This window comes from Alligator mississippiensis, chromosome 4 (genome assembly GCF_030867095.1).
Source record: "Alligator mississippiensis isolate rAllMis1 chromosome 4, rAllMis1, whole genome shotgun sequence".
NCBI lineage: Eukaryota > Metazoa > Chordata > Crocodylia > Alligatoridae > Alligator > Alligator mississippiensis.
Genome location: NC_081827.1, coordinates 120637615 through 120653397, shown reverse-complemented (window position 1 = coordinate 120653397; position 15783 = coordinate 120637615). Strand labels below are relative to the sequence as shown.

Genomic DNA, 15783 nt, shown 5'->3' with positions numbered 1-15783 from the left:
ATTCTTGAGACATCCTTACTCTAAAAAAAAGTTGAAGTTGACACTAGACATTACTAGCCAGTATAAGGTGAAATGGAACATCTAGTGACACTGATTATAATCAGAATATTCAGGCATATATTTTTAAAAAGCATTTAAACTTTTAGAAAGCAATGATTTTTGTACTTGAGATGGAAGCAGCAATGATTTCAATTCCATAGAACCTTTTCCTCAGTTTAGGCTATCGATTAATATTTCTTCTGTAAAGAAATATTCCCCGTATTTTTAACTCAACTGGTTTCTGGGCCTATGAGTTATGCTGCTGATAACATTTTTCCTATTAATAAATGTCAATTCTCATATGCAATTGGTAAATGCAACCTATGAGTTGCATGACAATATTTCTGACTTTAAGGAGTTTAGCTACTGTTTGTTTATCGTGGATTTATTTTTTTTTTTTTTTATAGTTTATATCCTCTTCAGTAGGTGAAGGGTGTAAATTTTATTCATTTATTTATTTTTAACAGCATTGAAATGACATTGTAGCCATGATTGTCCAGGAAATATGCAAGAGGCAAGCATTTCTGTGGGCGATCTATTTATTGGACCAATTGCATGGTTGGGACAAATTTAAACAAGTTTTGGGGTATCACAATACCCTACATCTAAGGAAGGTTATAAAAATCCACAGATGCCTACTCAAATACATAGAATTAACTGGGTCATTAGATGTGGGTCTAGTAAAAATTTCCTTAGAGCTCATCAGAAAAGACATGTTTGAGTGGGTCACCCTTGTTCTCAAGCATATAGCAGGAGCAGAAGAGTTAGAAAAAGAGATTAAAATAGGAGATGAGATCAGAATTCTGTATCAACTTAGTTGTAACTGTCCTATGTATCCTAGACAACTCATTTTTCTCCCTTTCAGTCACTGAACTGGAGATACGGATAGTTCTGTGTCATATAGAGGAACTCTCCCTATGTTTGTGAAATACAGATATAGTAAAAATAACTATGATGAAGAATTTCATTTGGAGAAAAAAAAATGTAAGGTTCTACAGGAAGTACAAAGCATCTACTACCTGCATAGTTCTTACTTATCTAATCTTATATACCTACTTTAGTTTCATGGCTTTGAAGGACTGACATTGTTAGGCCTCTTTCTAGTTACTGGTTTCAGACACAGTTCTAAGAAAGAATTGCTGATGTGCAGTGGTCCTTATCAGTATATATTTCTACACTGACACACAACTGAAATTGAAGTAAAACGTTAGCACTTGGCAGAAGATGAGAATGGTAGCATCTAAGGAGTAATCAGATAGTTTATTGCTGTTGACATTTCCCTTTGGTTAGTGAATAGATCTCTAAATGCTTAGTTTTCTGTGTACTCTTCTTCTAGAAAGGTGTGGACCAAGATCTGGAAGAGGTTTCCAAATATATTAGAATTTTAACCATACAAAAACAAGTATGTTAATGAAGAGGGTTTTTGCTTTCTTCAGATTCCTTCAGGATATTATCTCCAGACCATGAATTCCAACTTGAACTTCAATGGATTTTTCCTGCCAATTGCAGCAATGAATGTGATAAGCATCCTACCTCTATTATTTCTTGCTCCTATTCTAGAGTGTATCAGTACATATCTATTTGATTCCAAGAAATATACAAGATCACCAACAATTTATATTAGTGAGTATAAAATACATATTATGTGGTCTTCATCCACATTTCAGTCCTGATAGAAAAAAAAAATTACCTAACTGATGGATTAGAAATATGTGGCTTTTGATTTGATTTTGTATTTGTATATTTGATTTTGTAAGTACCAAGATAAAGAAGGCATGGTTTAAGGGTGATCTCCCAGGGTGGATATAAATGGAAGTAATTGGATAAAATGGAGCCAAAAACAATATATGCTATATACGCGTGTATGCATAGGTGCACGCACATACACATCTCCAATTCTATTCAGAATCAAGCTAAGGAAAAATCTTGATCCTTGGAATACAGGCAAGAGATGCTGGCACAAAGTGTTCAAGGATGTAAAGCAGGAACAAGCCAGACCTAATGGGTGAGAATTGCTAACAGCCAAATAAATCTCTGGCAATTTGATTCTGGTTGTTTACCTTGTATTACCCCATATCATGGCTGTCCAGCTGGCAGCCTATAGGCTGCATGCAGCCCACAAGGGGTTAAATAATGGCCCCTGGGATTTCACCCTGCCACTGCTCTCCTTATTGCTCTGGCTGCAGCAGCAGTCAGTCTCCAAGTTCCTGGTCTCTCTTTTGATTGTTGCTACTTGCCCTTGCCCTGGGTGGGGCAGAGCAGTCCGGCACAGGAGCTGAGGGTGAGCCTGGGTTGTGGATGGCAGGGATGGTGAGACTAGGGCTCCAGGGGTGGGGAGGGGGGGGGAAGGAGTGGGAGTGGGGATGGCAGGGCAGGTGGAGATCGTGCCCACATAGTACAGCAGTGCAGTAGTGGGTGGGTGCGCAGTGCAATGTTTCGGGGGAAGGGTGCCCATGTGGAGCAGTGCGGGGGAGAGTACATCTGTGTGCTATGTGGCCGGGTAGTCCACAATTTATCTGGTGTGGCCCACAATGGCTGCCAGGGCACATGCCCCCATGCACTTAGAAGTTGGATAGCCCTGCTCTATGTAAAGTTTAGCACTATAAAAGTTTAATATGCTATATAAATTTTAAGCTCCAGATCAAACGGGATTCTCCAGAAAATCTAGTTGCCTTTGCCTGTTGGAGAAAAGTTCTAAGACAAAAGTATTTTAGTTAAATTATATCACTTAAGGTTGTGGAAACTTATAGCCAGATCTCCAGTAGGAATATGTTGTCAGTATAGCTACACCAATATACTATAACAGCACTCCTATTGTGAACACCAAGTGTGAACGGTATTTTTGCTGGTGTAATATATTACAGGCCCTCAGTCCACCCCAGGAAAAATAAATTATCGGGTCAAAAGTGCAGGCTGGCAATAAAACTCTCTATCCTATGGGCTTTTTTCAGCACAATACATCTGTCAGTAGATGATCATACCTTTGGCTGACATAACTATGTCAGCAAACCTTTGCAGTGTGATGCTGGCTTAAGTGTCTAAATGTTGGTGGTAGAGGTTGGTTTTGTGCAGGAAGCAACTGTTTACTGCAGAAACAACTTTTTCTTTCTAACAATGGTGATGAGCAAAGAAAAAAATTACAGATAGTATCTAAAACATATAGTTTTGTGAACAATTCTGGTCAGGCAATGGTTGAATAATTTTGAAACAGATGTCCAAGCTGTTTAGTTCTAGAGTTCTAACCTGGAAATGTATCAATAACAGAACAACTGAACTTCTGTAGCACACTTACTTTGGGTTTTGATTTTTGTATTTGTTCAGATGCTAAACTTGAAACATGCCTCAGTTTGCAGTAGTTCACATAAAATGAAATCAAAACAGTTTTCTTAACAAAAAAACCCTAGACAGTAGGCACATGAGCAAGTTACTGTGTGGTAAGGAGGGTTTGGCTTTACAATATCAGTTGCTCTGGAGTAATAGCTCGTGTATGCACTTTTATCCTTTGGTAAGTAAAAACTAAGCTACTGCTAGCTGGCTTTCATCTCCTTTGGAGCAGTTACCTTGGAAAAGCTGACATGTTAAAGACCTGCTCACTTCCCTCTCACAGTATGCTTATGCTCAGACCTCTTGGAGAAGTTAATATGAAACATATTCCTTTCCCAGTTGATCAGGATGAAAATACCAAACTTTGAAGGGGCTGGGAGTTGGGAAACTGAAATTTGGATCCAGATGTGAATTTCTCAGTAGCCACTCTTACCATAGGAGGTCAAACCATACTCCTGGCTCTAAGTCTCTCCCAAATGATGAACAGTTCAACATACGGATCCAAATCTTACAATTTTAGGGAAGATATTCCATTTAGTTTATATCCCAGATGAAATAATATCACCTGGTATTGTTTAAATCTATTTCCATTCCCAGAAAAAAAATCATCATCTAGCCTACAATATAAACTTTTCAGACAAAAATATTTATAAGCTAGTACTTTCTCTTCTGTTACTAATAATTTGGTACCCTGTGGCATGAGGCACAGTCAGGACTGAAACACAGAAGTATTAATCTGACTAAAATTAGCTTAATTAAGATTGCTATTAAGTCATAGACAAACTAGATGCATCTAACACAGCAGGTGGCAATTACCCTGGTTTTTAAAATAACAACTAAATTAAACCACAAAAAGAACATGCAGATAATCAGGTTTTCCCTAAAACCAGAAAAATTCTAAACTGGCTAGTTTGTCCTGTTGTACCACAGTAACAGGATATTTAAGGTGGTCTATTCTTAATGTTGTGGGTTTAAAAAATATATTCTTCAATTTTGGGTCCATAAATAATCCCGCATGCAAATGTCTTTAGATGCTGGAATTGGCTGTTAAATAACTAACTATATGATTGCACCTGCAAATCTGGTAGACTTTTAAGTGGCAGTATATTTGCCAGCAGTTAATTAGTTTCACAATTATTTTCAGGAGCAAAACTGAAAGCATAAATAGGCAGCTGGTTTTAAGCCAGGCTCTAAATATACTTAAATGCAACTTTGGAGCAGAAAACCATTAAGTATTGTCCCAAGAAAATGTTAGATATGTTAAAAGACTAAACATTTACAAAATGTAACTGCATAGACAATATTGAACTGTCACTTAGCCAATTTTCATATTTTCTTTGGATCTATACCAGTTTTCCATGTTTAAAAGTCCTCTCCCCCCACCCTAATAGACCATATTAGGTCCTTCAAAATAGCTTGATTTCTTTGTAAACCGGAGTTGATCAAACTGATATGAAAAACTTAAAGGGCCATCTGATCCCTAAACATTCTTAACCTAAACCTCTTTCTAAGCCCCTCAAGTATTCAGTTAACTTGTTTATGATTTTTTTTCATTTTCACAGAACATTTGTACTTCTGGATTAAGTCAGCAGAGTGAGTGACAATGGATCTGAAACAGGGTTGGATGTTTAATTTGATTATTATATCCAAAGCTATTTTGGGAAGTTATATATGAGCATTTATGCTGCAAGTATAAGTCTCCCTCTAATCAAAAAGAGTTGGAAAAATGTTTCATATAAAGTCAACTTCTTCCATAAATATCTACTACAAGATTTCATGAGTTTAGTAAAGTATTTGATACAGTGGATATGGAGAAAGTACTGATAAAGGGGGGAATATGCACAAGAATTGAAAGTTGGGTAAGGGGTAACTAGAGGAGAGACAACAGTGGGTTGCATACAAGGGAAATTACTGGGCTGGAGAACCTTATTAACAGTGGCGGGGGTGGGTGGGCGCGTAGTTAGTCAAGGATTGTTCTTGGGACCAATTTTAGTTAATATTCTCATTAATGGCTGGCACAAAAATGAAAAGTGCTGATGACTCAAAGTTGGGAGGCCATGTCAGTACAGAAGATGATCACTCAGAATAACGAAGAGAGAGAAATGGATGAGCTTGAAAGGTGGACTAATAGAAAAGGGATGCAAAACGCCAGATCATGAATTTAGAAACTAATAACAATGATCTCCACTAAAAGATAGGCAAGAAAATAACACAGAGAGAGACTTGAGTGTACCAGCCAATTATAGCATGATAATAATGAGTCAAAATTAAGACACCAAGGAAACAGAATATGTCTGTAGGATGCATTGGGCTTGGTATTTCCAATCACAAGACACTGGAGAAACCTTGTCTGGCATGTGTACCGTTTTTGGCACCTATGTTTGAATCTACCTTTCTTAAACAGGTGCAGAGAAAGGCTTCTAGGACCATCAAGAGAAAGGATAGTCTACCTGATATGAAGAGACTAAAAGAACTTGGCTTGTTTAGCCTAGAAAATGAAGAGTGAGAGGGCATGTGATTGTTGTTTATAAATACATCAGGGGGTAAACAGCAGGAAGGGAAAAGAACTATTTGAGCTAAAAGAAAATGTTAGCACAAGAACAGATGTGGATAAATTGGTCATGAATAAATTTAGGTTGGAAATTAGAAACAAATCACCAGAGTGAGGCTGTGGAACAGCTTCCCAGTTCTAGTAACCTGGGCAAAAATCCTACTTAGGATCGAGCTTGATGATAAGTTTGGGGGAGGGGGAGTGATGGAGGGAGAAGGCTATGTTATGGCTGTGTGTGATAGCAGAAGGCTGGATTCTGTGACTAGGTACATCCCCTCCGAGCCCTTTCTCCAAAAAAGTTGTAATGAAGTACAAAAAGATCTAAGTTTTTTTTTTCCATTGGAAGCCTGTTAAGTCTGAGTTGAGCTTTGTTCCAGAGTGATCTATTTGTTTATAGAATATATACAAGTTCTCTTCCTGTGAACAGAGGTCAAATGATTCCTTGTTTCAAAAACTTTAGTTATAGCCCCACCAACATTCACTAAGGATTAATTTACAGAAGCTTGTTGCACAAAATACATTTTGTTTGCCATAAAGTGCTTTGCATTTGGACAAGACACCAAATCATTTACATTACAAAAGTTAAGTTGCCGTAATGAATCTGCCTTGGAACAAGAGTTAATCTACTTACTAATGACTTTCTTCACTTTAAGGTTGACATGTTCCAAACAGCCCAATCAAGGAACTAAGAAACAAGGAAAGGGATAAGATTTTGGGCCTTCCACTGCTCTGTGGTGTTTTTTTTGACCAGCTGCCACCTGGCCATTTCAAGGCTAGCACACAGCTAGGGGAGGCCCCTCTCTGATTCTAAATAATTGAGAATTTACAAACTTATTAGAGCAGATATATAACCCTATCTATTCATGCTTCTGTGTGTGGGTCTCATGCAAAATGCCATCTTTCAGGAATTACATGCCTCATCTCATCTGGAGAAGTCCCCAGAATATAGACAACTGCATGATCCTTGGAGCTCATCCAAGGTTAAGCAGGTTAAGCAAAGGAACTCCCATAGAAGCACTTTGAAAGCAAGGGGTGATAACAGGACATTATCATTACTCACTGAAGTGGAGTATTCCAGAGTTAGATGGAGGGGCAGAAGTTGTTAAGTCCTGGTGAAATTTCTCTAGCGATTCCTTTCTATGTGTCCAAATTACAAAGATGTCATTGATGTACCTGAGGTACACCAGGGGGGTGAGAGAGCAACTACGGAAGAGACAGATGTCAAGATCTGTCATAAATATGATGGCATATTGGGCAGGGGAGGAATGTGTATGCACATGGCAGTGCCTTTCATTTGTAGGTATAGGGAGTCCCCACATCTAAAATAGCTATGTGTGAGGACAAAGTGGGAGGACAACATTTTACATGGTGATAATGTTCTTTATGGCTTGTGATCCATCCTCATGGGGGAAGTTGGTGTGCAGAGATGTGAAATCCATGGTGGCTAATATAATGTTTGCTGGCAGCTTGTCAATAGAGCCCAAATTCTTAAAGAATTATTGGTGCCTTTCAAATAGCTGGCAGTTTGTGTGTTATATGGGAATAAGATAGTCAACATAATAAGAAACTCCCTCTGTGATGGTGCCAATGCCAGAGACAATGGGGTGTCCTGGGTTGCCAGGCTTGTAGATATTGGGTAATAAGTAAAACTTACCTGGCCTAGATTTCCAGGAGGTGGAAGCAGTAATTCTCTCTTGTGTTTTCAGAGGTAGATCCTTTAAGAGTTTATCTAGTTCCTCCTGGCGTTGTGCTCTATCAGGAGTTAGTAAAACTTTGTGTTAGAAAGTTGTCTCAACTTCCCATGTGTATGCTGCTTTGGCTATAACAGCAGGGGCACCCCTCCTTATCAGCCTGTTGTAGGATAATATCCAGGTTGTTTTTAAGGCTGAATATGGCTCTCCCATCCACAGGACTGAGGTTGTAATGTAAATATGTTGTTGCTTTTTGGCAATCTCAGAGTGGGCACAGAGGTGGAAACAGTTTTATATACAGGCTCAGAGTGGGGCTGCAGCCCTCAAATGGAGTCCAGGAGCTGTCCTCCTTGTGCTATGTATAGGTCTGGCCTGTGGAAGGTAGATCATTATATACCCTCTTGTGCTGTCCCCTAGTCATAGAAATATTCCTCTGTCTTGGCAGTGAGAAAAAGCCTTAAGTTCTCCATGCAAATGCATCATATCAAGTTGTGCAGTATGCAGAAAGGATTGTACAGACACCTCATTTGGGCTGACAGTGTGGTGGGATAGGTTGATTATATTACCATGGTTTGTAGGATTGTTGTTGGAGCATGCAAGTTTGGAAAGTTTTACTTCCTTATTCCTTATTGTTAGTTCTGCAAGTTTGATATTGACCTGTTCCTCTTGTCTATACAGAACACTGATAAGGTGGTTCCTCAGTTTCTGGGAGAGTGTGAAACAGCTTGTCAGAATAGGTTGTGTGGTATGTAGAATGGGGTGGAGTCCCTTGAAATTAATTTGCTTCCGTCTGGACAGCAAAAAGATATCTGAGCAAGTTTCTTGTGTAGTTTGCAGTCCATTTCATTCAGCTGAGTGTGGTGGCATACATGAGCAGAGAGTGATTTGACCATGTTAATCTAAATTCAGGCAGAAGGCAGAGTAGATGTATATCTTTTACAGACTAGCTAAACAAGATATTTGAGGAAAGAAGAGCCAAACATGCAGAAGAAAGAAGAAGCCTCAGAAAAAACTCCATGCCACATTCAGGACTGTTAGATATGAAATTCACATGTGGTAAGTGTGGGAGTCTGAAGAATAGGAGTGGGTGCAAAAACTACCTCTATCATTCCAGCAAACAACCTGGAATTTCTGAAGACAGTGGCCCTTTTCCCAAGCATGTCACATTTAACAATGATGGACCTTTTATCATTGGTGAAGCCTTGGTGCTGCAAAGCTTTATCAACCAAAGTTTGCACTGACATGAAGAAATGCCCATTTCTATTGTTAAAGTCTTTGCAATGTGGGCAGGGATAGGTATATGTCTCATCAAGAGCCTCTTACATTGCTCAGTGGTAACCCTATTTCTGTTGTAAATTGTCAGACACATTCTGTATGTTGCCAAGCCTTGATATATCACAGCAGCACCTTCCTTGCAGCATCACAAATCTCTGACATCAACTCTCCATAACAGTAACCCCAACAGTTAACTAAACTGGAGTTGATAGATCATCTGCTGACAGCACCAATTGAGGCTTGTTGGGGTAGTGACAAAAATGTCCTTCCTCATGCTGAGAGGAACTCTTCCTCTGTAAAGGTTCTCTATTGTTCCCCTGAGTGAATTCTGTCTGATACTCCTGGAAGGAGTCCTCAGCACATTGAAGTTCCACAGCTGTCAGTGGTCTTCCCAGTTCCACATAAATATCCTGCCCCTCCAGTCAGTGCTAGTTCCCTGGTCCAGAAATGGCACTCCATCTAATGAAGCCGTTAGTCAATAATACCCACAGAAGTGATTGCTGTTTTGTTTTATCCACCTACTCCTCCACCTGCCACCGTATCTTGGTGTCTCCAAAGTGCTCTGAAGTAGCCGAGCCAAATCCAGACGGCTGCATAACTGCCAAAACATATGCATTAAATCATGTTGTATTCATGACTGTTATGATTGTAGCACTTGGTATTATGTCATCCATGATGTCTGATGACAGTTCAAAACCACAAAATGACAAGTGAAATATGGGATGCCAGAAGAGGCATCAAGAGACTTTGATTCAGTCTAAGTCCTAGAATTCATGTAGGTTGTTGTAGGCATCCCACAATGCACAGCACGAAAAATCTCAAAGCATAGAGCTGAGTGACAGAATGGGGCCCCAAATGCTGCTGTTATTTTGAACATGTTTGGAGCTGAGCATATTCAGTAATTACAGGGGAAATACCAACATAAACCAGTGTGGGCACAGGTTGATAGCATTAATGTGCTGCTTGTGGAGTCCATAAATGAATCTTATGTAACATCTTTTATAGGCATATCTTGAGAAGAGACTGTGCCCTGATCTCCCAAAATGTGGTCACTTTAATTGTAAGCCAAATTAATTGGGAGATAGAATTTAAAGAGAAAAATTAAAACAGGAATGAGAACTGTTTAAAATTACTTTATTAGATGCCCCTAAATCCATCCTCTTTTTAAAAGCATCTTCCATTAGCAAGGATGTGAAAATGGCTATAAATACCTATACATAAATAGGAAAAAAAAGAAGCTGATTGTGACTAACATGAAACAGAAGTGGAGAACTGCAGAAAAGGTATACTGGTAGTAAGACGACATGAGAATAAATCTATGGCTAAAAAGAGTTAAGAAAAGCAAGGAGTTTCCTAGATATACTAGGTACAAAAGAACTCTTACAAATCACTAAAAGGAAATGGTATTATAGTCAATAACAGAGAAGAGGATGGAGTGTTCAATAAATATTTCTGTTCTATGTATGAGAAAAAGCCAAATGACACATTCCTATATGGTATTAATTAAACTCTTTCTGTTCAGTTAACTAGGGAGGATTTTAAACAGCAACCATTAAAGCTAGACTTTTCTAAATCATCAGGTCCTAATAATGTACATCCAAGAGTTTATAAAAAGCTGGCTGAGGAGTTCTCTGGACCATTAATGCTGACTTTGTTGTTGTTTGTTTGTTTAATTAGTCTTGGAGGATAGGAAGTTCCAAAGAACTGGAAGAAAGCTAACGTGCTAATATCTAAAAAGGGTAAATGGGACAACCTGGGTAATTATAGACCTGTCAGCTTGACATCTCTTCTAGGCAAAATAATGGAACTGTTCGTCTAGGACTTGATTAATAAAGAATTAGAGAGGATGGGGGGTAATGTAATTAATGCCAATCAACACAGGTTTATGAAAAATAGATCTTGTCACAGTAACTTTGATAACTTCCTTTTGTTAAGATTAAAAGTGTGATAACTAACAAGATTGATGCCTATACTTCTGTAAAGCATTTGACTTGATACCACATGGAAGTTTTTACAAGAATGATGCACAATAAATGTAGCACATGTTAAAAAGCATTTAAAACTGCCTTACTCAGAGGTTCCAAAGGATATAAATAAGTGAGCATACATAATCAACAGACTGCATTTCAAGTGGGGTCCTTAGGAAATCCATTCTTAGCCCTGTGATAGCTAACATATTTATCAATGACTTGGAAGAGAAGCAAAATCATTGTTCATGAAGTCTGAAGTGATGGGGTGAAAAATAATGAAGAAGCCACTGATATAGTGGCTTTAGGATAGTTTGGCAGCTGGGAGGCCAGGGGACTGTGGGTGAGGGGCACCAGCAAGGCTGGTGGGGGGCGGTGAGGAGGGGAATTAGAGGCACAAGCAGGGCCAGGGGGCTGTGGGGAAGGAGTGAATATCTGTGTTCTTAAAAGGAAACCCATTTTTTTAATGGAATCAGTTAATAGAATCAAATCACCATTTCCCAAAGTGATTCCAGTAAGAGGAATCCACTGTATTATGATTGTATTTGACAACGGTGCGGCTGCTGCTGGGATGCTATGCCTACCTGAGTGTTCACTATTTCAAATGATGCTGATGAAACTGCAAAAGGCTTGGAGAAGAGCCTTGAGAATGATTAAAGGCTTGAAACCCCCCCCCCAATAGAGTAAAAGATTCAAGACCTTCTATCTGCTCAGCTGACCAAAGATAAGTTTAAAGAATGATTTGATCACATTCTACAAGTACCTACACAGGAAAGGGAAAATTGATACTAGAGGCTCTTTAGTCTAGCATACAAAGATTGAGCAAGGGCTAGTATTTTGAAACTTGAAGCTGAATAAAATCAGATTTGGAAATAAGGACTACATTTTATAATACCTGGAGTAATTAACCACTGGGACAACTTACCAAGGACTGTGGTGGATTTTCCATCAATAGAAATGTTTAAATTAAACTAGATATTATTTTCTTCCCTAAAAAATGTTCTACTTCAGAGAATCTATTTGGGGAAGTCCTATGTCTAGCATTAGATAAGAAGTCGGACTAGATGATCATATAAGACAAAGCTTTGACTAAGCCTTCAAGGCCTGCCTTTCTGGAGAAGAATTAAAGTCAGGGTAGGGGGGAGGGATTTAGATGTGGAGAAGAAGAACTAGGTCTTTGGCATCCTGCTTCATAGTCCTAACTTATATTTTTGATACAAGTAACATAATGGGGCATCCAGTGGCTAAATTAATGTGCATAAAGTGTTTTGAGATTTAGGTGGAAAAGCACTATGAAGTACCAACTAATAATGTTTTCCTAACTGAAGCTTGTCAAATGCTAACATAAATTGTTACTTGGGGAATTTTTGACCCAATAGATTGTGAGAAGTTCCTTGGGGGCTTTCTGCCTCTCCTTGATGTGATGCATCTGCTATAAAATGCTGTTGCATTCTCTCCCGTCATCAGTTTTCAAACAGTAATTCATCCCTGTTCCTATTAAACACTAAAGGGATCTTAATCAACAGTAAAAGCCTCAGCTTCCAGAATTCATAGGTTTTTAAAAAAAAGTCTACTTCAAGTTTTAGAAATGCAGGAAAACTTCATGTTGCTGGGGAAATTTGATACAAGGATATACTGTAGAACATAATACTTTCTTTTTTGTTTATATTGACAACCCTAGTCTGGAATTTTCTATTTCTGTTGTGTTAGCCTTGGCATACTATTTCACCATTTCAGATTAACTCTTTGAATATTTTACTATAATATTCTACAGCATGACTGTTCTTAAAATAAGGTGAAACTTCAGTGTGCAGTTAAGGTATATGGGCCCAATAGGGCAAAGTAACTGAATTCTGGACACCTGAAATTTGTTGCCCAACACAGACACCTAAAACTAGAAAGCATTCCTAATACTTTGGACTTAATATACATTTGGTGGGTACCACGTTTCTTCATGAACATGTTACGAACATCCCAATAGTATAAATGGATCATACAGTAATTGGTCTTAATGTGCTTCTATATTTGTTCCCAATAGTTTTTCTGGGGCAAGTCTAAGGCCTTAAACCCTATGTTCCTAAGGGACTGTCTTCTCTCTCATGCCTTGTCACAATCCCTAAGGTCATCCAAGAGTAACATACTACAAATATCAGTACATTAAGTCTGCCTCGTGAAAATGCATGGGAGATCATTCTTCCCAGTTACTTCTCAGCTCTGGAACTTCTTCCCTCTTGAGGCTCACCAGAGCCCAAGCCTGGATATCTTTCAGAAGCTTAGTAAGACCTTTCTACTGAGGGAAGGCATTTACCAAACAGCTAGGAGGAGATGTTGTTTACAGGGTCTCCATCCATATCTTGGCATGCTAGTTCCCCTTAATGTTGTTTTTGTTCTTTTATCACTTCCCTATTTTAAGTTATTCTGTTTTCTTACTGTAAGCTGCCCTGAGCCTTTCTTGGGGAAGGCGGTATGCAAATCAAGTAAATAGTATTCTTCGTGCTGCAATTTAAGTCCATGGCATTTAAAACACACCAAATCAAAATGCCAGAATTTCACTGATCAATTCATGTAAGGGATTATATAGCACAGTTGCTGTATAATCAGTGTTTCAGGCAGTCCTTTGCAGTACTAAATTTACATTGTTAGATGGCAAGTGAAGAATGGTGCTTCACATGTTTAACCACTTGCATGTGTGGGACTCCATCTAGCAGCGAGTCATGAGCCATCTGGTTATACTACTGGATATTCAGAGTGTGTAGAGGAGGCTACTGCAATTGGGTGATGTCCCATGAGCAAGTGCTTTGAACCATGAATGAAAATTGTACAGATCTGGAAACTTTCAAATCTGCATTACAGCTTTCATGTCATTTCTTCTCTGTCAAGAATAAAACTGAAGGCGATTGTTTACATCTGATCTCTAATTTTAAAAAGTTCTGCTTTTGCTCTCAGCAAGAACAAATATTCTTTAAGCAGGAGATGAGTTGGTTTTGTTCCCAGGACTGTGCAGCCTCACCATGACTTAAAATTTAAGCAGTATAGTATGAGAGGTATAAAGGGTGCAATCCTGTGTATGTGTGGCTAATGTTTTTTTCCTAATCCAGTGAAGGTTTCAGTCATTTAGTTCAATGACTAAGGATGAGTTTCTACAAACCTAATAGTGTTCATGTCATTTCATGAGGGTTTCAACATGCACTACAGTTCAGAATTGGAGTCAAAGATGTTAAAACCCCCTTTCTCAAATAAACCTGAACTACAACAATCACTAATAATACCTTGTTAATGAGAGTTTTAAGATGTCTGAATGGGGCAAGCTGGGTCTCATACTCTTTCATGTTTAGTAAATGGGCTGGCAAAATATGGAGTGTGTGTACACCCCATAATCATATCATACCACTGTCCCCTTACTGCCTGTATGCTGGACTTCGAGAAGAATTCCCCTGTTTGTGGTAGTCTTCTCCTCTGAGACCCAGTCCTGTCTCCACCTGTGTTTGACTCTTGCTTATGCAACTCTATTCCTGGAAGAACCCTTTTTACCTTGCAGTACCTTCACTTTTTTCAAATGCTTCTTTAAAACCTACCTCATCAGAAAATCCTTTTTCTTTTTTACATTTTGTGACCCCATAGCTTTTCCTGTTCTCAGCTGTTGCCCCTTACCTTATCTTATTGAGACTGTATGCTTCTCAAGAAAGTAAGTGCTTTTACCCTACTCTCTGACCTGCCATGCAAATATATCACACTATATAGACTGATAAGTTGAGAACCTATTTAAATGCATTTTATTAAAATATTTTTTAAACAAGCTGCAATCATACTTTTCAGTTTTTGCATTCTAAATATATTACAGTCCTATAACTATGCTCTCATTCAATAACTTCACTTCATTTGTTCTGTTTACCTAGTTGCAGGTCATCTGACTGCTGCTCTCTCCTTGATTGTTGCTGGCTTTTCTGAGATACATAGGAAACATTTTCCTCCAGTGGAACAGACTCTTTCAAGCCAAGTTCTTTCGGTTTCCTCCATGCCTTGTCTCCATCTGGCTCCTCAGTACATTTTACTTGGAGTGGCTGAAGCCCTGGTAACTCCCAGCTGTAAGTAATGTAATCAATAATGTTAGAACATCCTGAATCCTATCACAGAATGACATAAATTCCACATGAACAATTAAAATGACTGTCCTATATATTTTTCCACTCCTGGCTCTCTTCATTAGACCTTCTGACCAGATCTATTCCTCACCTGCACTGAAGGAACTTAATTTTTCTTTTTTTGCTGTAGTTCACAGTGCCCAGTAATGTCCTGTACAATTTAGAGGAATAAAGAATTTGACAATCCTAGCCAGACCATTGGTTCATTAAGTCTAGTAATCAGTAGATTCAGCAAAGCTGATAATTTGACTAGGCTAACTCTCCACCCCTTCCATAATTTACCTTCCTACCTGTGCATTGGCATGCTGAACTCCATAGGTTTCTTTTATACTGAGAAGCAGGAGATCTGAATATCTGTTTTGTTTTAGCTTGCATATCTGCAAATATGGTTAGTATTAAAAAAAAAAAAAGTATGTAACCCTCATTTTTAAATGCAGTTCAAATAATTGATTATATGACATCCTTACGCAGTGAATTCCACAGCATGAATGTATTTGGTTCAAAACATTTTCAGAAATATTCAGATATTATATAAGGTTTGGTAATAACTTGTATGTAACAACTACCATTCTTAGGTGCTAGAAAATGAGGGTCATGGTCTGTGACTAAAAAGGAATTTTCTAGTTTTTATACTTAGCACTTCCATAGCACCACTTCATCCAATAGATCTTAAGCACTTAACTAAGGCAGGTATACATGGTTTCTAGGTTACAGGCTAAGTACAACAGCAAATAGTGACCTTCACTACTTAGTTTAACAAAGAGAGGGTTAAGATGTGCCTGGATCATGGTCTA

At 38.5% G+C, this 15783-nt stretch overlaps 1 protein-coding gene across 1 annotated transcript in view; it reads left to right on the top strand.

Annotated features, from left to right (window-relative positions):
• The window catches only part of SLC15A5 (solute carrier family 15 member 5), a 50722-nt gene that overhangs the window by 18129 nt on the left and 16810 nt on the right, over nt 1-15783 (top strand). Inside the window, exons 5-6 of the mRNA XM_006261024.3 lie at nt 1476-1662; nt 14744-14932. Coding sequence (XP_006261086.1) covers nt 1476-1662; nt 14744-14932 — 376 coding nt within the window. The remainder of the gene's footprint in view (nt 1-1475; nt 1663-14743; nt 14933-15783) is intronic.